This window comes from Solanum tuberosum, unplaced genomic scaffold (genome assembly GCF_000226075.1).
Source record: "Solanum tuberosum cultivar DM 1-3 516 R44 unplaced genomic scaffold, SolTub_3.0 scf00048, whole genome shotgun sequence".
Classification (NCBI taxonomy): Eukaryota; Viridiplantae; Streptophyta; class Magnoliopsida; order Solanales; family Solanaceae; genus Solanum; species Solanum tuberosum.
In genome coordinates, this window is record NW_006238976.1 from 406507 (window position 1) to 429885 (window position 23379).

A 23379-nucleotide genomic window follows, 5' to 3' on the forward strand; every position below is an offset into this window, starting at 1 on the left:
CTTTTCAATAAAGTCTTGCCAGTTTTTGTTTTTGCATACACTATTAGTTTCTGAGAGCTCTATCTAACCAGCTTTTAAATAAGATGAACGCACGTCGGGTGTTCGGTATGAAAGGAATATGTTTCCTAGAAAATAAATGGTTTTCCTACTTATTATTTGGATGGTTTGTATTGTATCGTTGGTATCGTTATATCGTATTGGCTAGTAGGACTAGAACACACAACCTCAAGGATTTTCATAACACCTTAACCACTATACTAAACCTTTTAACTCGTGTAAAAAGGTGTCAATACTTGTATATCTATATAATTTTTCGGCGAAGAGGTGTCACTAGATACCCCTTACATAAGGGTGGGTCTTCCCCTGGATACAAACAAATACAATACAATACCTTATGAAACAATCAATCATAGAAACAGAGTGCAAGTAAGCAAGAAGATATTATCCCTAGAACATTTATATATAATCTCGCAAAACACGGGTGAGGTGGGGAGCGAGGCTGGCGGTGGCCAGGTGGGTGTTGAGGGTAATGGGCAGGTGGGGAGGAGATAATGAACTTGAATTTTCACTTATAGAACTTGTTTTCCCTAATTTTCTTAAGGAAGTCACTTTTCTCGTTTTCAAGAAACATGTTTGATGTTTTCCTAGAAAAAATATTTTTGCGAAACACTGACATGAGAAAATTGAAATGTTAAAATGCAGCTTAAGAGTTCCCCAAATGTTAAAATAACTACCTCCTAATACCAACACAAGCTTCTGAACAAAGCGATCATGCAACTAAGAGACTCAATTGACGAATGCAACTCATAATTGTGTAATACTCCCTCCGTCCTAAATTACGTTTCACTTCTCGAAAGTCAATTTAATAATGTTTAACGCTGTTAAATTAGATTATATATTAATCAAAATTCACATAATTTAACGATAAGAAAATGAAATATGACAAATAATTTGGGACAAAGAAATAAGTTTGTTTGGACATCCCAAGACACTTTTGGAGGAACAGAAATCTAACCAAAACAAACTAAAACTTTAGTCGATGTACATACAATACTTTTTTAAAATTCAAGGAGATACAAATATGTTTTTATTTTATTTATTTTTTAAAGAAAACACTCTTTTTCTTTTTAATTTATTTATTAACCACCTTGTGTGGAAACAAACTGGTCAGTTGATTCAAATTTAGATCCACAACAAAATTATTATTAGTGGGAAAAATTATGGCTATGTCACATGAAAAGAGTTCAAAAATTCTTCTTAAATAATTATCACTAATGTCCATAATTCATTTGTCCACACTTAATCAAATCAGTGTCTGAATGTTTGTCTACAGGTTTTAATTTGGCTTAATATATAATCACTAGCTTAAGCTTATTAGCATATTTTATTTAGATACTCGAATTAAATTATGTTTCAATTTAACACATTAATTCCTAAGTCCTAATAAAGTGTTCTAATAGACAAGTTCATTTCAAGTTTTCGAAAAAAAAATGCCCATATTTTCACTTGTCTATTACATATTCAAGTTAACTATATAAAACATGGCATATCACATTTAATTATACATATCAACCTTAAGTAGAAAATACTTGAGGTTTACGACTTATTGAGTGAATGCAAATAATTTTTAAAAAAACGGATTCAAGTAATTATTAGTGATATATGGTGTAAACAATTCAAGGTGGGTTTGGTACAAAAGAAAATTTTTGCACGAAAAATATTTATTATTTTTACTCATTTTCAATAATTCTAAAAGCATTTATATATAATATAGATAAATATTATCATAGGTGAAAGTGGAGGTTTGTTGCACAGAGACAAGCAAGATATAATTAATATGGAACGTCACCTATAAAACTTATTGTCTCTATTTTCATTAGAAAAATTATTTTTAAGAAATTTGTCTTTTTAGATTTTTTTAATTATTTTTTAAAAATTAATCAAAGGAAGAAAATATTTCTCTCCGTACCGAATACACGGCGGCTAAGAAGGGAATAAGCTCTCAGAGAAAATCCAAAAAATAAAACAAAGGAAATATATACTAATTGTTTTTAAAATAAGGTCACATGAGTTGCTACTAATAATCATTATGATTCTGTTTATAGTTGGTATATCTAAACTAAAGTATAGTATATTCATAGACTGGATCTAGTCATCTTACAGATTCAAAAAATTACAATAAAAATAATATTTACACATTTTGTCAGTCCACAATGTGTCATCATGGTTTCATTTGATCTGAATAAACCAATGAAAAAATTGGGAATATGAAATTATTGTTACGGTAATTCAAGTTCGTGATACGTATTGTTTGTTTTGACCCTATAATACTCACACATTAATTGTCCCTTGGCCTATACCAACATCAAGCCCAAAATCATACATATTATGTGAAACTACACTTTTCCCCAAAAGATTGTTGGTCTAGAAATTTGCTAGTTCGACGACTTTGATCTTTGACCAACCCTCGTTAACCCCTATCATCATAATTAAATTCAAATACAAGCATACGTGCACCATGTCAATGTGTGCAAACCTATTTAATATGACATTTGTTTTACTTTTTTCCTGAATTACCTAAGATGTCATATGTCTAAAAACACTTGTCATTAGTAGTTCACGGTTCACCTCTTTAACTCATCCTCATCGGTCCGCTCTCTATCATAAATGTGATAAATTCTGATCGAACATTGAACCATAGGTTAAATTTTTCTTTTTTTTACACTGGTTAAAGTTATTTGTATTAACATGTTTTTTTGTTTAATAATAGCACATGCATGCACGTGGATGAATTTTGGTTCAATTGGGTACACTATAAATTAGGACCATTTTTCTTGTAAATTTTGGACTTGTTGACAAATAAAAAAAGACCAAGACATTTCAAAACACGTTTTATTATAAAAATCCAAAATGTATTTTTTTTTTCCTCAAAAAAAATCAGAAACTCCAAAATCTACAAAAACATATATTTTAAAATAGCTGTTTTTCACTTCAAATTACTCATAAAAAATAACTTTTATTATTTTACAGCTAAACACAACATAAACATATTAGATCAAGTTGTTCCTTTTAAATTAAAAAAAACTGCCCCAACTAAAATATTTTTACTACGTTGACACATCTTGGCTATCAGAGGTGGATCTGATTCTCTGTTTATACGAGTACAACTACCTTCATTACTTTTATGTTCCGATTCGATTCATGTGGTATTGTTCAAATTTTTTTAGGGTTAAGTGATATTTTATTTTATTGATTTTTTTAAAAATATTTTAAAATTTTAAATTATTATGATTTATAATATTTTTTTTCATAGTAATTTCATATATGCAACTTTTGTTTCAATTTTAAAAAAAAAATTATGTTCGAATACACGATTTAAATTTAAAAATTAACTTTCAAAATTGAATGGTATCATGTAAATTGGAACAAAAAATGTATTTCATTAATTAAAATATATGGTGAAATGATTGAAATTTCTCCATCTTTAATTGAGATTCAAATTTTCTCCACCTTTAATATGATGTGAACATGTCGTATTAATTTTTTTAATTGGTAAACATGAAAGAGACGACGATAAATTAATCAAATTTTGAAAAGAAAAAGAATGAAGTGCAATTTCAAGCGTTTATTAGATAGTTAGTTTATCATGTAAAAGATAGCATGATCTTCTTTAGTGATACACATCAACATCAATTAGAAAACACTTGGAGTTTTAAAGTTTATCAAGGAGAATGCCTATGATTAAACGAGATGACATAATACTAAGTGATTAATTTATCTAACACTTCTCCATGTTATTTGATTCGACATATTATTTTTTAAAAACTATAAATAAAATGATAATCTTATATCACTCATGACTACTATAAGTCATATAAATATTAAAAATAATTAGAATTTAATAATAACAATAAAATAATAAATTATATTTTCTCAACTAAACTAGTAAAAATGAATATTTATTTTTTGGAAAAAGAACAAATATATCCCGAATTATTTTTTTATACTATAGACAATTTTTGGTTAGCATGTGATTGGCGCTCTATAAAAGATGTAATTTTTTAAAAAGGTGTACGACATGATAATTGAATGTAGGTTTCCAATTAATAAGAAACAACTTGATCTGACTGTCCTTTACTTTTCTATCAATTTCTCCTGCGCTATAAATATTGGTAAGCGTTCCGCGTGAATTCAAATATAATTAAGTTTCAATGTGGATATCAAGATGTAAGATAAAAATAAAAAAAGGTAAGCGTTAAAGTTATATATTTAGTTAGTATTAAAAAAAAATTATATTATCATCTAAGGTGTTTTTAAATATGAGTTTGTAGTCATGAATATGAGGCAAGTTATCTATTAAGTATGACGAATAATGATGATTTGATGATGTTAACAACTATTTATATTATATTAATGAATGGTGTTTACTATTTAAATTATAGGAAAAAAGTCTGAAATATATCTGAATTTTGACCGAAATTGCTGTAACAATACCGTACTTTGGAAATGACATTTTACTCCTTCCACTATTTAATAGTGGATTTTAAAAGTATATATGTGCCCACGTGGACATCATAAATATTGCATCATTATAAATAATAATGTGTCCACGTGAGCACATATATACCTTTAAATACACTATTAAATAGTGCAGGAGTAAAATGTCCCCCATAAAGTTTAGTATCGTAACAACAATTTCGGTCAAAGTTGAAGTATTTTTTAGACCATTTTTCCTAAATTATATTCATACTACAATAATCACAAGGATTTAAGTTATATACACGCATTATTAATAACGTATTTTAACATATTATAGTAAATTATTTAATACTTTATAGTTATTTATGTGGCTACACTATTAGAAATGTAGTTTTTTCCATTGTGAATCTAACTGAAAATTTGTGCTATAAAATATTATTTTCTCACTTATTTTTCACCTAACTAGCTAATTGTGTTAAGATACTATTTTTTTTTCCTTTTCTTACCTATTAAATCAATTTGTTTGAATGGTTTTAACTAATATCTTCAATAAACACGAGTAGAGATGAATGAAATACTCTTTTCGTTATAATTAGTTTGTTTGATTTTGACTTGACATATAGTTTAAGATAGTAAAAAAACTTTTGAATATTGTGATCTTAAACTATTTAAAAATATGGAAAAAGTACCTAAATGTCGTCGTATTAAATATTTATGTGAAAAGTTGTCAAAAAGAAAGAGACAATCAATCTCTTCGAAACAGACCGAAAAAGAAAGCAAGACAAACAAATTGAAAAGACGAAATATCAAATTTTATATCGAGATCAGTAACTTAATCCTAATAACCAAACGACCCCTTATAATATATTTCTCTCTCAATACCAATTTTTGTGTCACACTTTTTTTTTTAGTCAGTCACCAATGAGATGATTTATAATCGCACAAACATCTATAACTTGTTTAAAACCACACTTCCAAAAAAAAAAATCTTTTTTTCTTAAACTTCATATCAAGTCAAACAACATTACATAAATTACGATAGCGAGAATATTCTATAATAATAATGCTTTTGTACTTTCAACCTCATGGCTTCGAAAAGATCCCCACCTTTCTCCTAATTTTGCTCTCCAACCCCCTCCCGACCTTCACTTCTTCTTAGTTCTCTCCGTTCCGAAAAATTTTCTTAAAAAATAAACCAAAATGGGAAGAGCACCATGTTGTGTTAAAGAAGGATTACGTAAAGGGCCATGGTCTACTAAAGAAGATTTATTACTTACTAATTATATCAATCAATATGGTGAAGGCCAATGGAGATCTTTGCCTAAAAATGCTGGTAATTTTTCTTTTCTCTAATCCCTTTTTCCATGTTTGGTACGATGTAAGTCATTTTAATTATTTTTTCATATATATAGTAACTATTAAATTTTATTGTCTTCTTAAATTTGTGTGTTTAATTAGTACATTATGTTATGAAAATTCTGATTCGTTAGGGAATGACTACTGATTTTTCTATAAACATGAAAAATAACTTTTGTTGTACCATACGTACTTATATCTATTTTCTTGCTCGTTAGCGTAATTGACTATTATTTTGTATAATATGAAAAAAAATATTTCAGGATTGCTTAGGTGTGGAAAAAGTTGTAGACTAAGATGGGTGAACTATTTGAAGCCAGGGATTAAAAGAGGAAATTTTAGTGAAGATGAAGAAGATCTTATAGTGAGATTACATTCACTTTTGGGTAATCGTTGGTCATTAATTGCCGGACGATTACCCGGCCGAACAGATAATGAAATCAAGAATTATTGGAATACGCATTTAATCAAGAAGCTCAAAAGCACGGGAATTGAACCAAAACCCCACAAGAATTTTACCAAAAAGGAGAAATCAAGAAAAAAAGTGGGGAAGAAAAGCAACAATGAGAAGTTTAAGGGTCAAATTGTACAAGTTGAGAAGATTAAAGTATTTGCACCAAAGCCCATAAGGATTTCTTGTGGGATTTTAAGGAACAATAGTTTTGAAAATGATACATTGGGTACTACTACTTGTTCCTCAAATAGTAATTTTGAAAAAGTTGATGTTGGAAAAGACAAGGAAAAAGAGGTGAAATTATTTCCAAGGGAATTAGATTTTGGTGAATTACTTGAAGGGGATGGATTTTTTGATGAAATTCTTATGGGAGAAAGCTGCAAATTTTCAAACAAAGTGGAAATGAATGATAATATGGTGGAAAAAGTTTATGAAGAATATCTTCTACTTCTTTCTGAAATTCAAGAAGATCAAAAGGAGCAAAAATTCTTAATGTAAGTTTTAGATTATTTCTAGGAATGTATATTTGTTTAGTTTCTACTACTATAGTTTTTTAGTTTTTGGCTCAATTTTGGTTTCTGTTGGAGGATCCGAGAATGAAATTGAGAAGACTTTTTGAAATATTTTAAGGCGATATCTCAAAAGTATTGTAACTATGGTAAAAAAAAAAAAGTAGATCCTAAACACATAAAAGAAATCTTCTTTTTTCAAAAGTTATGATCTAAATTTGCTTGTATGACCTTATTCACATTATCATCTTTGAATAAAAGAGAGTTACAAATATTCAGTATAAAACTTCCTAAATCCTTATAAGATGTAATATTGATGATATAGTTTAAACTTAAATGAAGCAATGAGGAGAATTCATTTCATCCACTCTTATTTATTTGATAATAAAGCACGAAAATTATTCTTAAAAAAAATAAAAAAAATATCGATCACGTAGTAAGGTGGCCATTCCCAAAAACATTGGAATAATGATAATAACAATAAGACACAAGGACAATAATTATTTAGCATGTAGACAAAGGTACAAAAATGAGTAAAACGTGTGGTCATAAAAGAGCAGCCACAATATATGGTGTGCTAGGTACAAATGAAAATGTTTTTAGAATTATTTTGTAATTGTGTGGTTAAATGTTAGAGAAAATAGTGTTTTAAAATTCATGAAACTCTCTCTTTGAGCTAATAAAGATGGTAAAAATGGTGGATTTTGTAAGTTAATGTGGGTCCCATAGTTATATTTAACAATTTTTGGGGATAAATTGTGAAGTTTTGGGTAAAAGACTAAATTAAACACATTTTATCATACATGAAGGACTATTTCAATCTAGAATATATTAAGGACCAAAATAAAGCAACCCCAACACATCAAAGACCATTTTGATCATTTTCTCGTAATAATCTCATCATTATTGACACACTATATCTAACATTATTCTTATACATCATACTAAACAACCGCAATTCACCAGAGTAAGATACACAAAAAGTGTTGATCCAATCTCCTAAGCTGGCACGTGACATGAACTTTTTTACACATTGATGTATTACTGTTCCATTGATTCAGTACAAGAATTATGAATAAGGCATACGTGGTTCACATGTACGCAGTAACTTTACTTTTTGCGCCATTTGGCCCAATTTTATCCTCTGTCATTACCAGAATAACCATCTGACTTCACTTTTCTTCTTTTTCAGAAAATGGGTACACATGAAAATACATTTATTACATTACCATAAGGACACAAGAAACTATACTTTTAAGATTTTTCTAACAAAAATAACTTCTTTGATAACTGAGGGCAAGTGAAGCATAGTTTGAGACTCGATGGATAATAGACGTGCCCCTCCACTTGAATACCAGGCTTTTGTTTGTTGCGAGATTTGAACTCACGGTGAGTGCCTAACTCACACATCACACACTGGTCTTACTAGTAAGGCTCTTACTGATGGACCAAAAACCTTTAGTGCCATTTTTCTAACAAAATTTAGAAGGGCCATAAGTCACCCCAAAGCGATCTTCGAGCCTGATGATGCAATGTTGGGTTTTTGCTCTTTGTAATAACAATCCGTTCAAATGACCCTTCACTGCCTTCTTGATTCATTGATCGACAAACGTCCATTTCAATCCGCTTACCCCTTCGTAGAGGACTGTATATGATTCTTCCCCAACCACCACCAAGATCGGCATGGGCCTTTTCTTCACCTTCTTCCTCCCAATCATCATTTTCAGTAACGGCATCTGTTTCTGTAGCATCGGAATCATACGTGGCATGATCTACTTCATCCTGAATATCCTCATCTTCTGAGATGAATTGGTCCTCTGAAATAAAAGGAGAAATGTCACTACTTTGTAATGTGTTAACAGCAGGTACTAAATGAACGTAGCAGTTTTTACATGGCAAAGCAAAACTGAGATTTAATACTGATAGCAAATACCATAGTCAATCTCTAAATCCTCTGGATTTCTTCTGGCATGCTGCTCCTTCAATGTCTCAAACTTCATACTATCCAATGGCCAAGGCTCTCTGCTTGAAACAAGAAATTAGTTCAATAGAGATTATATGAAGATGGCGAAAACAAAAAATAAAAATAAAAATTGAAATTTCACTTCACAATGGTAATGATTTAACAAGCTAAAAACAATTTAACGATTGGCATTCCGTATTCTTGAAGAAGAACTTGCCTTGGCCGTTCTCCTCGTCTAAAAGCGATGAAGCAAAACTTTTCATCTTCAAAGCCACGTAGAGGCTCTCCTTTCGACCTCTACAAGACAATGGCATCAGAGTTAAAAAACATGATTCAAACCCAAGTACAAACCAAAAAGGCAAGTTCACTCCAGAAGCGCAGAAGAAACAATAATGATGATATTGCCACCAAGATCAATTTCTTAGCTGGGAACTTATAATAGAATATATCTGACCCTATGCAAAGATTTGAGGGGGGTAAGAAGAGACTTCATCAAATTCAGAGAGCTCATCTAGGAGGCAAAGGAATATGAGGCAAACCTTGTAGGCACGTTGCGATGTTGTCCTTTGCAAGCGTTGAACAAAATGACAATATTTTCCAGTGTTATCCAAAGGACAACGTCCGTCATGTGGACACTGCAATTTTTTTTAAAAAAAAGAGTAAATCAACTCAGACAGAAAACTGTAGTCCAATCTATTTAAGTCATTATACCATCATAAACTTAAAACACTTACCGGAGCAACTATATATACCCCGTTCTTTAGTGTCGTCAATGCTTTAGAATCTTTGCCAGATACACCTTCTAGTTTGCGGCTTCTCTAAAAATTAACATTTAAGAACAAAGCAAAAAGATCATTAAGAATTCACATTCCAACTTGGAATAAACCAGACCACTCCAAGCAAATCCCGAAAAGTGAGTTTTACCCTTTTCTCCATCCATAAAATGTGAGATCGCATTTGAGATATAATATTAGATCCTTGTGGTGTTCCTGGTTCTACCAAGACCTGCTCAACAGCACATTGTCATGATCATGCTATCAGTCTGGTAACATTTGAACTGGCCAATTGAGCAGTAACTACACCAATAGCATGCAAAAACTTCTACACAAGAGCAACAACCATCACCTCCCCCTCACTCATTCAGTAGTTAATTGTTTTTGATGAGTACCTTGATATGATTCTTTTACACAGTTGTCTCTCTCTTTACGCATGCAGCTCCTCATTCACCTTTTCCCTTTCCCCCTCTAGTGAAGTCTATGTTATTTAAACTGCAAATCCGGTAAAAAATGTGGCAGTAATTTTACTGTCTATATCCTGACCCTCATTGTCCTTCACACAGTAAGACAGAAACTAGAGCATATTACAGTAAGCAACAGTCACCAATTATGGCATGCGTTCTGCTGTGGAATCGCTCGGTAACCAGTGCACAAGTATCTTCGCTCGATATGCATTTATTTACATTTGCGAAGCTATCAGAGTTTTCTGATTGAATTAAAAAAAATCAAATCCTACAGCAATGAAGGTATTATACGATTTGCGCTTAACACGTCCTGCCCGTGTCAAATTTGTATACACGCTTCTCATTCCAGGATGCACCAAATACTTTACAGAATTTTAACATTTATATTATTTCAAATGGTTATCAACAATTTTACGAATTCATCAACTTCATCTTACTAATCATATTTAGATTTTGATACAAATTTATTAGTTATTACTTTCATAGTTTCTTCTACTACTGATACTTAACGTAACACACAAATGTTAGCATCTTAAAATTCATGGAAAGCTAAGTTTTGTTGCATAAACTTTGATGGCAGGAAAGCGTCTTAGCTCCACTTAGCATTTAGGTGGTAGAGTTATTCATATGCACGATTGTAAATATTCTGATTCCTGGGAATGACAGGAACTTTGAAAGTATAACTTCTCACCTCCCCCTAAATCTTCAAATCATCAATAAAGTATGCTGAATCATGTAGATATAAAGCTTAAGAATGGATATTAACATACCAGAACATCTCCTGTCTGTTCCCAAAGCTGGCGTACAACCGTGATTCTGTCCTTCAGAGATGGAATTTCTCCAAGTACATACGACTTTGGTCAAAAAAAGTTGAAAACATATCAGCACCAAAAAATTTCACAAAATCAATAAGGATCTAATAGAGGATAGCATCTATTATTCTTGTCAATGAAAAATAAAACACAACAAAATTATACTATTTTCTTAGACAAAGTGATAAAGTATTATAATGAGAGCATTCAGAGGATGCAAAAGAAGTGCGAAAAACTGGGGAAATTCCTTCACAAATTGCAGGAGCTAACATCACTATAAGATTGTACTTACAGCAATCACAAGATAATGTTGTTGTACTTACAGCAATCACAAGATCATGTTGTCTGTCACTCTTTTTGACATCCTGAGAGAGTGCTTGAATACTTCCATAACTTTGAATGAGTGGCAAATTTTTAAGACCTGCGGCAATTACAGGACATATTTTGCCATCTTTATCAGCCTCATATTTTCTATTTACAGCAGTTGAATAGTAACTAAAATATATGCAAACAGGTAATAGGTTTGGACACATCAAAACTAGAGCACTGAAAACTGTTGGAGACCATTGTGAAAGCAAGCCTTTTTATTCTTTGAAAAGGTAACGTAAAGTAATATGAAGCGATCCTAAACCACTTGCCTAGATACTCTTTGGTTGTACAGAAACATAACTGGTCACTACCTTATCATGCAGCACAATGGCACATTATGTATATGACATCTCGGGTTGTAGTTTATGAGGCTCATCCAATTTCATTCATATGAAGATGCACTGGCCAAAAGCTTAAAGCATAAAAAATGTTGTTGAAAATCAGTCATCTGATAAGAGAACAATTTGCAAGGCCAGAACTTCATAACATCACTAGCCATACATGGTATGGCATAATTGCTTAAAGGTGAATCTGCTTTATGCAGAAATTTAACAAGACATACACATACAGAGACTTATATTACATTGTGTGAGAAGCGTAAACTTCATCTCCTTTATATTTTCACAACAATAAGAGCACAATTACAGACACACTTCCACCTAAACCAGTGACTCAGAAAATTGAACGAGCTGATCCGCGAAGTAGCCATAACTATTAATTAAGATTCGAAAACACATAGTACTAAAAGTCTAAATTTTTCCAAACCAAAAGGAGTCCATAGAAAACCAGAATGTACCTTTTATAAGGCTCTGTCCGGCCCGCTGCATGGACTGTGATGGCTCTACCAAATTAATTCTACTCAATGACCGTGGCCACACTTCTCTAACTGCCCTGCATAACCACACAATTCAACACTTATCTAACCAAAGGGTCTAACAGAAATTAACACATGGGAGTGATAATTAACCAACAAAATCAAATAAACAACAAAATATCAGATCATCTTACCAAAATGCAGAACCAGTCCCTGCCCCAAAATCCAACACCTTAGCAGGTGAAAAACCAGGCAATCTTCTGCGTACCTAAAGAAAATCACATTAAAGCACTCACTTTTAGCAACCAAAATCTACATTCATGTTCCAAAACGCAAATTCCGAAAAAAATTCTGAGACACAGAACTCCATAAGGATTCTGCAAGGCATTTCAATAGAATATAATATTTATATACCTCACTAAGAACTCTATAAAGAGCAGAGTAGACAGCAGGCATACGGGACGCCACATAGGCTAGTGTTTCATCATCCCTATACTTGAGGCCAATGTCACCATAGGCACTTTTGATTTTCCACCGCTGTGAACAATCAACAGACTTGAGAGGATCTTCAAAAAGCTCCTTGGATGTGGAGGTTGGAAGCATCAAATTCACTTCCTTTATTTGGCTGAAAGATTCTGATAACCTCAACACTTTTCTCTTCATATGTGGCTCCTCTTGTTCTGCAATAGATTAGATCAAACCAAAACACAAAACTTAAAGAGCGAGATCAAATAAAAATGCATCAATCAGTCAACAACTATCAAGTTTCCCTTAGCATTCACATATACAAATGATTGCATAACAAGCCTTCTCATCCCATCAAACATACAAAAAACACAGAACGCAAACAACAGATAGTTCATCTCAAAAGAAAAAAGGACAAATATTTGAAGCGAAGTAGCTAATGTAAAACAAGAGATGGTATGGCAACATCAGAAATAAAGCTGAACTCCGCAATGCTATCAATATGACAAAGTTGACTGCTAATGTGAAGGAAGCATATAAGCATGCGCTTTTTCGCAGTTATTCTCAGCATGACTTATATCCTCTCCACCATAAAATCAAATCAGTAGAACTCTAGAGAAAAGAGGAGGCAGAAACAAAACACTTTCCAAGCTTTTAGCTACCAAGCTCTTGAACGTAAAACAAGAACTTGCCTAACAAATAAGGAAAACATACTGGCAAAATCAATTTCGAGATAATATCACAATTTTAACAGTGGCTCTGGTAAAATGAACGAGATTATTATCCAAGAAAAAATTTAGTTAACAATAAAGCTTGATCCCTACCTTCCTCATTTGTAAATTGGGACTTAACATATTACAAAAGAATGGAACAGGGCAGCTGAAATAAGCTAATTTTTCGGTTAATTAAAAAAAAAGTATTCAACTTTTGCATGCTTGAAGCATTATATAAGCTAAAAGATGATATTTTGAGTATGAATTGCGGTACTTAAGTTACTATGTCAGCCAAAAACTCTAAACGAGCACATTCTAACGAAATTAATGTTCAAATTGACGTGTATAGGATATGAAAAAGAATTGAAATTTTACCTCGGAGATACTTTTTGATAGCTCTACGAAGACGGATAGGAACAACATGGCAACGTTCAGATTGTTTAGCTGCGGATTTGAGGGCCTCCGCTGTGAACTTCGGAACGGTTTCCGATACTATTGACGCCATTTCTGGTGACTCCTTGCAGTTTCCGGCGAAATTCCGGCAGCTAAGAAGGGGCAAATTCGGAATTTTTACACTGCATAGTAGGGTTTAAGGTCTGCCATTAGGAAGGTTTTTTTCTTTCTTCCATTTGCAGTAGATTTCTTGCTGTTGCCTGTGTTGGATTGAAATGGGCCTATAATTTAAGAGTTTGGGCCCAATAGAAAAGCCCAAAATAATGCACAGTCCATAAGTCAGTAATCCCTGTCCATTCTCTAAAAGTAAAAGCCCATTAGAGTTAGATATTCTCACAAACAACCGAGTAGATTTACTGTTTACTTTTTACAGTAACTATACATATATTATACATTGATCATATCTGATGATACATGAATTATATATTCATAATTCATTGGCTATTTTAGTTTAATCAGTTAGGTGGAAGACTATTTAAATTACTTCTCAAGAGAGCCCATTCCAAGGTTACCTGTTGGACGGGGTCATTTGCACTTTTATACCTACTATTATGGGGTTGGTTTTTAATTTTTGTCCTTCATAACAAAAAGTAATAACTTTTTAACGAAGATTAAGCTTATATTTTGCATTATGTCGCGTATGATTTTTTGCCCTTAAAAGAACTTATATCCCATTAGACATAAATTTCATTGTTAAAGTATAAAAATTCAGATCAATCCATTTGAAGGACAAAAGTTAAAGAACAACCGATCTAAAGGATACTTCTTGCAATTTTATTAGTGGACAATGAACTTCAATTTTCACTTGAAAACTAATTCTTTTATCAATAAAACATATCTTTTTTTATTACATTATGAAATTAACTCGATTAGTTGAATCACACATGTAAAAATTTATTCCAAAAGTGAAGTCTGATTCAAGTTCAAAATGATCCAACTGAACATGAGCGGAGCTAAGGTGTCGACTATTAGTTCAACAGGGTTTACCAATAGGTTCTTAATAATGACAATGAGCAAGTCCACCTATTATCTTAATGGTTAATTAACTAGTCATTAACCATTAAGAAAAAAGTGACATAAGAAATAAAACTCTTATATATTTTTCCAACAATCAAAAGGAAACATCATATCAAACAAAATTTACCTTTTCCCCCAATTTAAACAAATTAAAGTTGAGAGGGGTACAATATGTTCCACCATACAATTTTTGAGACAATAGATGGTGGTGGAATCAAAACATAATTATGAAAAAAATATATACAGAGAAGGAGGCACTTTAAGTGGAAGAGAAGCTGGTTTTTATTATTATTGCACAAGATGAGGTTGCTATCAACTTGTTAGGTTAAAGGGTGGTAAAATTAGGTCCACCATTTCCAAACGTCCATTCTTGAAATATGGGCTATATTTAAAAATATAAAAAAAAAAAAATTCTCCGTTTCAATTTATGAGACATAATTTGAATTGAATTGACTAATGAATTACTTTAGGGTTGAGTTTGAATACATGAACCGAGTGTTACCAAGTGTTCAAACATGTATATATTATCCTCTATGTGTCCATTTAATTGGTAGGTCTGAACCTCTTAACGTTTGACCGATAAATTTGGTCAAAAGTATAATCGTGAGGTTATATACAATCAAATGCTCAAATTTTGAGGATCTATTGAAACAAAATTTCAAAGTAAAAGCGTAAATATGACTATTTTCATTTAAAAAACTACTCTACTATCTTATTTATGTAAATTAATTTGAATCGATGAGGAGTTTAAGAACAAAGAGAGCCTTTTGACACTAGTGAACTTTAACATGTCATAACATTTAGAAGTTTTTTAAAATTACTGAAACTTGTGATCTCAAATATGTAAAATTGGTGTGATTATAAAAGTTTCTTGTTAAGGATTAAATGGAAAGTGTAAGTCAATTATTTCAAAATTTAGAAATGTATCTTTCTTTTTAAACAATAAAAAGAAAAGCAAGTCACACAAATTAACTCAACAAACTCTTTATGTTTATTTTCAACATATAATAATTACTACATAGTAGTTTCTAAAACCGATACTCCCTCCGTCCCATTTTATATGAGGTACTTTAACTCGGCACGGAGTTTAAGAAAGAAAGGAAGACTTTTAAAACTTGTGGTCCAAAATGAATGATAGAAATTTGTGTGGCTATAAATCATTTCATTAAGGGTAAAATAGATATTTTATAGTTAGATTGTTACTTTATATAGAAATGAATCATTCTTTTTTGGACTGACTAAAAAAGAAAGTGAGTCATATAAATTGGGACAAAGGGAATATTAGATTTCAATTGGCTTGTAGTTCATTTAATTTAGTGCTAAATTCGTGATCTCAATTCATAAAAGTATTTTTCATTATAATTTATATATCTTCCTCTCACTTATTTTTAAAGATAAGATAAACGCTTTACTTAGCATTAGCATGAGTCGAGGCTTAAATTCGAAGACATTTGAACTTAACCTCAATGAATCTAATTTATTAGTTGAATGAATGTAGCTTAATTGACCCCTTCATTGAAAAACTCATCAATTTCACATCAACATCCACGTATTCGAATTTAAACACAAATAAGATCACTTTCATTTAGTTATATTTTATATTTAAAAAAAAAAAAAAATCTGATATTTCTGTCGTTTAATTTAATACTATTATTTTTCAGCTTCCACACACGCTTGCCTTAGCACCTGATACATGTTAGTAGGCCCCTAATTAACCCATCAAAGATACCCCAGAAAATAAAAATTATCATCCACATGGAAACTAACGAACCCATGTTATTGATTCCATCTTTCTTTAATTTCTTTCCCTACTCTAAAAACAATTAATACATCCTTTTAATTATTTTTTGCAAATTGAGTTATTCTACAATTAAACATTTTAAAATAAGTTTAACAACTATTTACACCAATTAGATGTAAAATTTACTGCCCATACAATAATTTTTCACCAAATTAAATGTAGAGCAAACTGCCCAATCACATTTTTTGTACGACTGGCAAGATTTCACATTAACAAACTAAACGAACAAATAAAACCAATGTACATATTGTAATAATAGGAGTTTCTAGCTTACTATATATATGAACATACTCCTAGCTAGCTAGGTTTGTGTATATATATATTGTATATGTTGCTGCAAAAACTTTTTTCCTTTATACAAGATCTTACTTATATCTTTCTCATTATACCAAAAGTCCTACACCATATAAGTACTAATTAGTAGAGGGTATTTTCTGTTTATAACCGTCATAGTCTGTTTTAACTCCTCCGCAGGAAAGGAACTAGTCGCTTTGAGCGTCCAATGGATCTAAATTTGCATTTGAATTTTTAGCAACCATAATCTCTGAAGCTGACCATATGCGTGCTGCTTCTGTTGAATTGGAACCCAACTTTGAAGAACAAACTTCATTACAGTCTGCAAAATATTTTCCACTCACATTTGCAAGTCTAGGGTGAGTAGCAACATAGCAAGTTGTTGCAGCTGCCTGAAATATATATCAATGAACGTCATATAAGTAATCATGCTTGCATATAGTTTATCGTTATGTTTTTTTATATACAGAATCAACCATTGATGTCTATATAAATATTACATTCCCTTAGGGTGCAGATTTTGAGATGCTGGATATGAGAAAACTAACCTGGGGAATAGTCTTCAAGAGTTTTGAGGTCAAAAAGAATACCAGATCTGCATTTATAAAAACAAAAATCATGAGTTATGGGATTGGTTTAATAAATAAGTCTATGTGTTCAATCTCCGTATTTCTAATATTCTACATGATTTTCTTCGATCATAAAAGAGTTTTTTTTGAACATTATATACACTATAAATTCAAAATGTTTTCTTTATTTTCTCAAACAGAGGTATATAATCAACCTTGTTACTCCATATTGATTTTTATTCGGTTAAAATTTAGTGTGCTATATGTCGCCATGAAACTTAACAATCAACGCCTGATCTGTTAATAGAAAACATATAGCACGCTAGGTATTTTTGAAAACTTTGATTTTGTAAATTATTATGATCAATCTAATCTACTTTAAAAAAAAATCTAATCAACTTAATTAATGGTTGGTGAAAAAAAAAAGTACCAGTGACGAGGCCTTCTCGTTCTCTAGTGAGTCTAGTTCTTACAATTCCAGGATGAACACAATTGACTGTCACATTTGCCCCCATTTTCTGCAACATTTAAAAGACAAAAAGACACCTAATTTTAATTTCTAGTATCTCAACACAAACAAAATAATTCAATCTTCTAATGAATCAGAAGCAAGCCAACAAATTTCACTTTTTCCTAAATCGATAAATAACATTTTTTTCAAAAAGTTTTTTTTTAAAAAATAAAGTAAGGAGAGAGAAAATTTTGGACTTACTTTCAATATCTGAGCCAGCTCCTTGGTGTGCAAAACATTGGCCAGCTTCGAGAGAGCATATGCACGCGTCGCATCGTATTGACTGTCCAATAACAAGACAAATTACTCTCTTTCACAATTAAGTCAAGCTAATTACGTTTACTTCTTTTCCAATAGTCTTTTTACTTTTATTTTTTATTTGTAACTCGATTAATTTGATTTTGTATAAAAAAAAAATTATATTGAAAGTTTAAAATGAAAACTCAAAATTGAAACATCTCATTAGGAGAGAACCAACCTCATGATTTTTGCATCTACTATTTCTATTCCATATTTTAAGTTCCGACTATAGTGCATCAATAACTACGTTTTTTTTTGTTAAGTGAGTTGAAGTTCACTAACAAATCATCGATGTTCATTACCTCATATCTTTTTGTCCAAATCTATACAGATTTAATACAATGACAATAATAAATATAAATTTAATTTCAAATAATTTGGGGCGAATATTTCTTATATTTGTCCATCTCAAATCCGGATGATAAAAAATTGCAAGAGGCCAGCAGTCCGTGTATAATATTATAAAAACGTTTTCAGTATATGAATATTATATTTTATTTTCAGAAATACTAGTGAATGCACGAATATATATTATACTTGAAATCCAATATTATCTTCTACCAATAATGCATTTATTTCAGTACAAAGTCCTATGAAAGTAACGCATTGTACTTTTCCCCGATTTCTCAAAACGGTTACGAAAGAGATAATAATGAATAAAGTTCACCTTTTGTCTTTAGTGATCAGTCGGAGGTACTGAATCGAGTCGCCGGAAAACCAGCCATGGATGCTTGATGATACATTCACTATTCTTCCTTGAACGCCCGTTTTATTTGCCGTCTCGATCATCTTCTTCAGTAAAAGCTTTGTCAAAAGGAAATGGCCTGAAGTTTTGCACACATAAATTTTAAAAAATGAATGATTAATTTAATCGGCATCAAAAAACTTCTTCACATGCATGTAAACGAGAGAGAAAACGGATGAAAATTTACCCAAATGATTAGTAGCAAAAGTCATCTCAATTCCATCCTCAGAAATGGCATGCTGGTGAGCGAATTTTCCGGCGTTGTTTCTGCAATCAAACAGATAAAACGTGAACCTTAAAATAAAATTAAAAAATTAATCACTAATTATATACACAACTGATCGGAATTAAAGAGCTTAATTATGGTGAATGAAGCTTTACATGAGAAGATTGAGAGGAAAATTCAGATATTCAAATTCAGCGACGAACTTCCGTACGGAACTCAGAGAGCTAAGATCGAGAGCCATAACGATAATCTCCGCCTCCGGCACTTCAGATAGGATTCGAGCTTTTGTTTCCTCCGCCGCTTTTACGCTACGCGCCGGTAAAATCAGCTTAACACCACGTTTCGCCATAACTCTCGCCGTCTCCGCTCCAATTCCTGACGTCGCACCTGCAAAAATCACATGCTCAGATCAGAAATGAGGTAAAAATTTCATTAATCAATTATTTTCAATGAAAATCCTTACCAGTGATAATAGCGGTGACCGACCGAAGATCAGGAGACTGTTCGGTGACGTTCTCGGCAGTGGATTTTGAACCGTAACCGCTAGCTCCGGCGGAACCAAGCAGGTACTTCACCGTTTCAAGCATTTTAAATTTTTTGGTTAATTTTCACGCTCTCTATGTTATACAGTGGTTTGTTACTAGTAACTGTAACAGTACTGCTGTACAACAAACACACTATAATTGATTTTCCTTCCAGAAATTGCTTTCACAGAAAATAACTTTTTGCAGTACTAGTGGTCCATAGACCATAACAATTGGGAAAACCGAAAACAAAAAAAAAAGTAGTTGCTGTTGACTGTTGTTGATGCGATAGCCGAAATCTTGCTCACTTTGCAGTGATTCAGAACGCAAAAAGGCGAAACTAGTACAACTATAGGCCTGCGATTTTCTACTCTAAAAAGGAGAAGAAGCAGTATACAGAGAAACTGATAGAGAGAGAATAGTTATGGAGATTGTGGTGGCTATTGGATTTGTGTGGAAAAAAGAGGAAGAGGAAGTGGGAATTTTATAATAAGGGGATGGTAGGGATTAAGGGAATCATTTAAGACGCTAATAGAGGATTACATCTTTGTCACTGATTGAGATTAATTTTTTAATTGTATTTAGTAGGAGTACTAATTATAATAGTCATTAGAATCTTAACAAACTTTACCCCTAAGCACTTTTTACAGTTTTGGAATTAATTTACATATACTTTAGACAGTTTAGTGGTCAAAAAACAATATCAAAGCAGATATAATTCATTTATTGCTTAATTATTAATTGTTAATTTACGATTTATATATCAAGGTACATTGTTGTGTCCATCAAAAGGAAATAGCATATCGATCTTTGACATAGCAAATTTGTATTAACAAAAATAATTATTCTTTAATTGAACTATACCTGGGGGTTTATCCCGTGCGCACAAAGTGCTCACCACAGAATGCTCACCCGAAGGGCAGAGGCTGTGGCAGAGGTTGTAGCAACTGCGGGTTATCCTGGAATTCCAAAAAACTATACCTTAATGAGTGGAAATATATTTTGGAGAAAGAATAATTGAAAACTAACTAATGTGACATTTATTTGGCGTAGAGAAGTAGTCTACTGTGGCATTTTTAATATTAATAAAAAATTGTTATTTTTATGATATGAATTTATACAGTTTAAAAATTGTTGATGCTAGAATCTATCTGCACTTTTAGTCAAATCCCTTTTGATTAAAGTTTGTAATACCATCATTAAAGCAATGAACAATCATAAAGGATTCCGTTAATATTTTTTCAAGCCAAAATAAAAATAAATAAATTGGCCAGTAGCAACAGTCGGCGATTATTAAAGGAGGTGGCACAGGTGTCAAGATGAACTGTAGAGGACTTCCACGAGTAATTAAAAATAAAATTACTTACTACATATAATTAATCAATAATATAATAATAAATTAATTAATCGTTATAATAATAATCTAATCTTATCGTCAAAGAAGAATCGCACGTGAGGGTGGATATGAGTCAATCTACGGCCTCGAAGGGATAGTAAAGTTACTGGTCAATCATTCTCACTTTCAACTTTAGTTTAATTTATTTTTTTATTACAATATATATTTTTTTCTTTTCTTCACCAAAAAAAAAAAAGAGGTTTGAAAGATACAATAATCATATTTTTCAATTTTTGTTGGAAATATAATACTTGAAAATCACATAAAAGTGGTTCTTATGTCTACTCGGTTAAATTAATTGAGGTATGCGTAAGCTGACTCAGACATTTTATATATAAGGTAAATTACATAAATATCACTAGTTTAGGGAGTAATTACTAATATACACACTAGTTTAAAATAATATAGATCTTATTATATTTTGGATTTCAAATACATGTATCTAGCGCGTCTAGATTTATATATATGTATCAGATACATGTGAGATATATGTATCTAGTGTGGTTAGCATGTACTTGGAATACGTAGATAAATCTCGCTCACCTCTCTCCCTATTTCAATGTATCTGATAGCAAAAAAAACATGTGTTTAAGTGTATCTAACTTGAAATCTGGTACAAAACTATTAATTAGCAATATAGTATGTAATTATTTCAAATTATAGGAAAAATTAGTATACGATAGGAATATTTGTGTAATTAATTTTCCTTATAACTATTGAAAAAATTATAATCATATTGAAGTGTGTGACCATCTCATCTAAGAGATTAAGCTGTTAGAGAGAGTACACGTGGAAATTCTTTTTGATTTGGGTGGCGATGAGATTCGGTCTCAGGACCTCTGCCTGCTCTGATACTATGTTGAAGTGTGTGACCATCTCATCTAAAAGCTTAAGCTGTTAGAGAGAGCACACTTTTATTATTTAATTATATTCTCAACAAATCATCGTTCAAATTTTCAAATAGTAATAATTTCGTGTATAAGAGATTGAAGTAGTAATTGACAATTCTAATCTCTTCTCTTTCCTTTGAAGGTAATACGTATTACAAATAACAACAATAATTATTTGGGAAAATAGTTTAATTCTAATTAGCAACTTGATTATTGTTATAAATTAAGGAGGTAAAGTACTTACTACTTTATGTTAACTAGAAGAATATATATATATAGTCATCACATTCCAATCATGAATATAATGAGATCCCAATATGATGAATACATAATGGTTGTAATCTAGCAAGAAAACGCTACGATCCAAATGTATAATGAGCTTTTAGTTATGATAAATCAACCTTTTATTTATTTATTAAGTTGTAGTAATACTTAACTAAAAAGATGATTAAGGTGGGAGAAAGAGAATTAAATGATTATTTAACTTCACGTTTGGCATTGTCCTTTGTGAGTTTGCAACTTAGTTGAGATAATAAAAAGATTGGTAGGACCTTCTTTTTTTTATTTATAAAAATATAGTATTTACTTATTAAAAGGAAAAGAAGCCACGAAAATGCAGCTTTTTGTAGCACTTCTTCAATCCCCGTGCCTTGCTGCGGGGGGACCTTCTCCTTTTTCCTTCAATATTCTCATTCTCGTTCAATGTTCGATATCTATATTGAATCATCGATTAAAATTAAGTTTACGTGATAAAATTTCATATTAAAAGTAAAGTATTTCTTATTATAAGTAATTTTATATTTAAATTTAATTTTAAAATCCCTAATTAAAGATAACAAAATACTTATCATACAGTTAGATTTTTAGTTGGTGGGGGAGTGTACTTTTATTTATAGCTTAGAAAAGCAATTTGTTTATTCAGCAATTAAATACTATGCCCTTTTTGTTGTTTACATATATATATATCCAGGTTTTTTTTTATTCCGTAAGGATCTTTGCTACTGCTATTTTAATTTGTATGACCACAATTTTGTTTGATTGTTCATGTCATAGTATACAACACGTCTTGTTAACTTTCTTTTAGTTAAAAAAGAAGAAGAAGATAGGGTGGATGAAATTCTTTCGTATTAATTAATTTTTAAAAATTAAGTTTAAACCTTGAAATAGAGAAATTCTTAGTAGGCGTTTGGCCATGCGATATCATATCACGTTATGGTATCGTGAGATGAAATCAGCGTTTGGACATGCGATTTTACGCTGATTTCATCTCATGATTCCATATCATGAGAGGTGATATCATATTCTCCAAAAACCATGATATGAAATCACCATATTTGAGATATTTTAATACAACAATTGATCCATGAGTTTATATTTTGTTAAAACAACCCCACATTTATATCTACTAACCATTTGTTTCATATGTAAATAAAATTTATAATCACATCATTACTTTTTAAAATTTATTATTCTCACCGA

The 23379-nt window shown here is 31.3% G+C and overlaps 3 protein-coding genes across 3 annotated transcripts; 1 reads left to right on the forward strand and 2 right to left on the reverse strand.

Moving 5' to 3' along the window:
- Positions 1-5645: 5645 nt before the first annotated feature.
- Positions 5646-6923, forward strand: LOC102596297 (transcription repressor MYB6-like). Its single transcript, XM_006343741.2, has 2 exons — positions 5646-5812; positions 6099-6923. The coding sequence occupies exons 1-2, from the start codon at positions 5680-5682 to the stop codon at positions 6785-6787; spliced, it is 822 nt and encodes a 273-aa protein (XP_006343803.1). The 5' UTR covers positions 5646-5679; the 3' UTR covers positions 6788-6923.
- An 887-nt stretch (positions 6924-7810) lies between these two features.
- On the reverse strand, positions 7811-13812 carry LOC102596621 (rsm22-cox11 tandem protein 2, mitochondrial). The gene is made up of 12 exons (XM_006343742.2): positions 13550-13812; positions 12411-12676; positions 12191-12264; positions 11979-12073; positions 11137-11234; positions 10772-10855; positions 9686-9766; positions 9496-9579; positions 9301-9396; positions 8979-9058; positions 8732-8820; positions 7811-8615 (listed from the first exon to the last, which is right to left on the reverse strand). Exons 1-12 carry the CDS (start codon positions 13677-13679, stop codon positions 8281-8283), a joined length of 1512 nt encoding a protein of 503 aa, XP_006343804.1. The 5' UTR covers positions 13680-13812; the 3' UTR covers positions 7811-8280.
- A 2785-nt stretch (positions 13813-16597) lies between these two features.
- Positions 16598-20098, reverse strand: LOC102596958 (short-chain dehydrogenase TIC 32, chloroplastic). Its single transcript, XM_006343743.2, has 8 exons — positions 19554-20098; positions 19246-19477; positions 19052-19131; positions 18787-18943; positions 18021-18102; positions 17739-17826; positions 17288-17334; positions 16598-17131 (listed from the first exon to the last, which is right to left on the reverse strand). The coding sequence occupies exons 1-8, from the start codon at positions 19675-19677 to the stop codon at positions 16928-16930; spliced, it is 1014 nt and encodes a 337-aa protein (XP_006343805.1). The 5' UTR covers positions 19678-20098; the 3' UTR covers positions 16598-16927.
- Positions 20099-23379: the final 3281 nt, after the last annotated feature.

Coding starts and splice junctions, on each gene's coding strand:
- LOC102596297 (XM_006343741.2), top strand. CDS start 5,680: ATGGGAAGAGCACCATGTTGTGTTAAAGAAGGATTACGTAAAGGGCCA. Junction 5,813..6,098: donor ATCTTTGCCTAAAAATGCTG/GTAATTTTTCTT, acceptor AAAATATTTCAG/GATTGCTTAGGTGTGGAAAA.
- LOC102596621 (XM_006343742.2), bottom strand. CDS start 13,679: ATGGCGTCAATAGTATCGGAAACCGTTCCGAAGTTCACAGCGGAGGCC. Junction 12,265..12,410: donor TTTATAGAGTTCTTAGTGAG/GTATATAAATAT, acceptor GATTTTCTTTAG/GTACGCAGAAGATTGCCTGG. Junction 10,856..11,136: donor AACATGATCTTGTGATTGCT/GTAAGTACAACA, acceptor TTTTGACCAAAG/TCGTATGTACTTGGAGAAAT.
- LOC102596958 (XM_006343743.2), bottom strand. CDS start 19,677: ATGCTTGAAACGGTGAAGTACCTGCTTGGTTCCGCCGGAGCTAGCGGT. Junction 18,944..19,051: donor TTTTGCTACTAATCATTTGG/GTAAATTTTCAT, acceptor GCAAAACTTCAG/GCCATTTCCTTTTGACAAAG. Junction 17,335..17,738: donor ACGAGAAGGCCTCGTCACTG/GTACTTTTTTTT, acceptor TTATAAATGCAG/ATCTGGTATTCTTTTTGACC.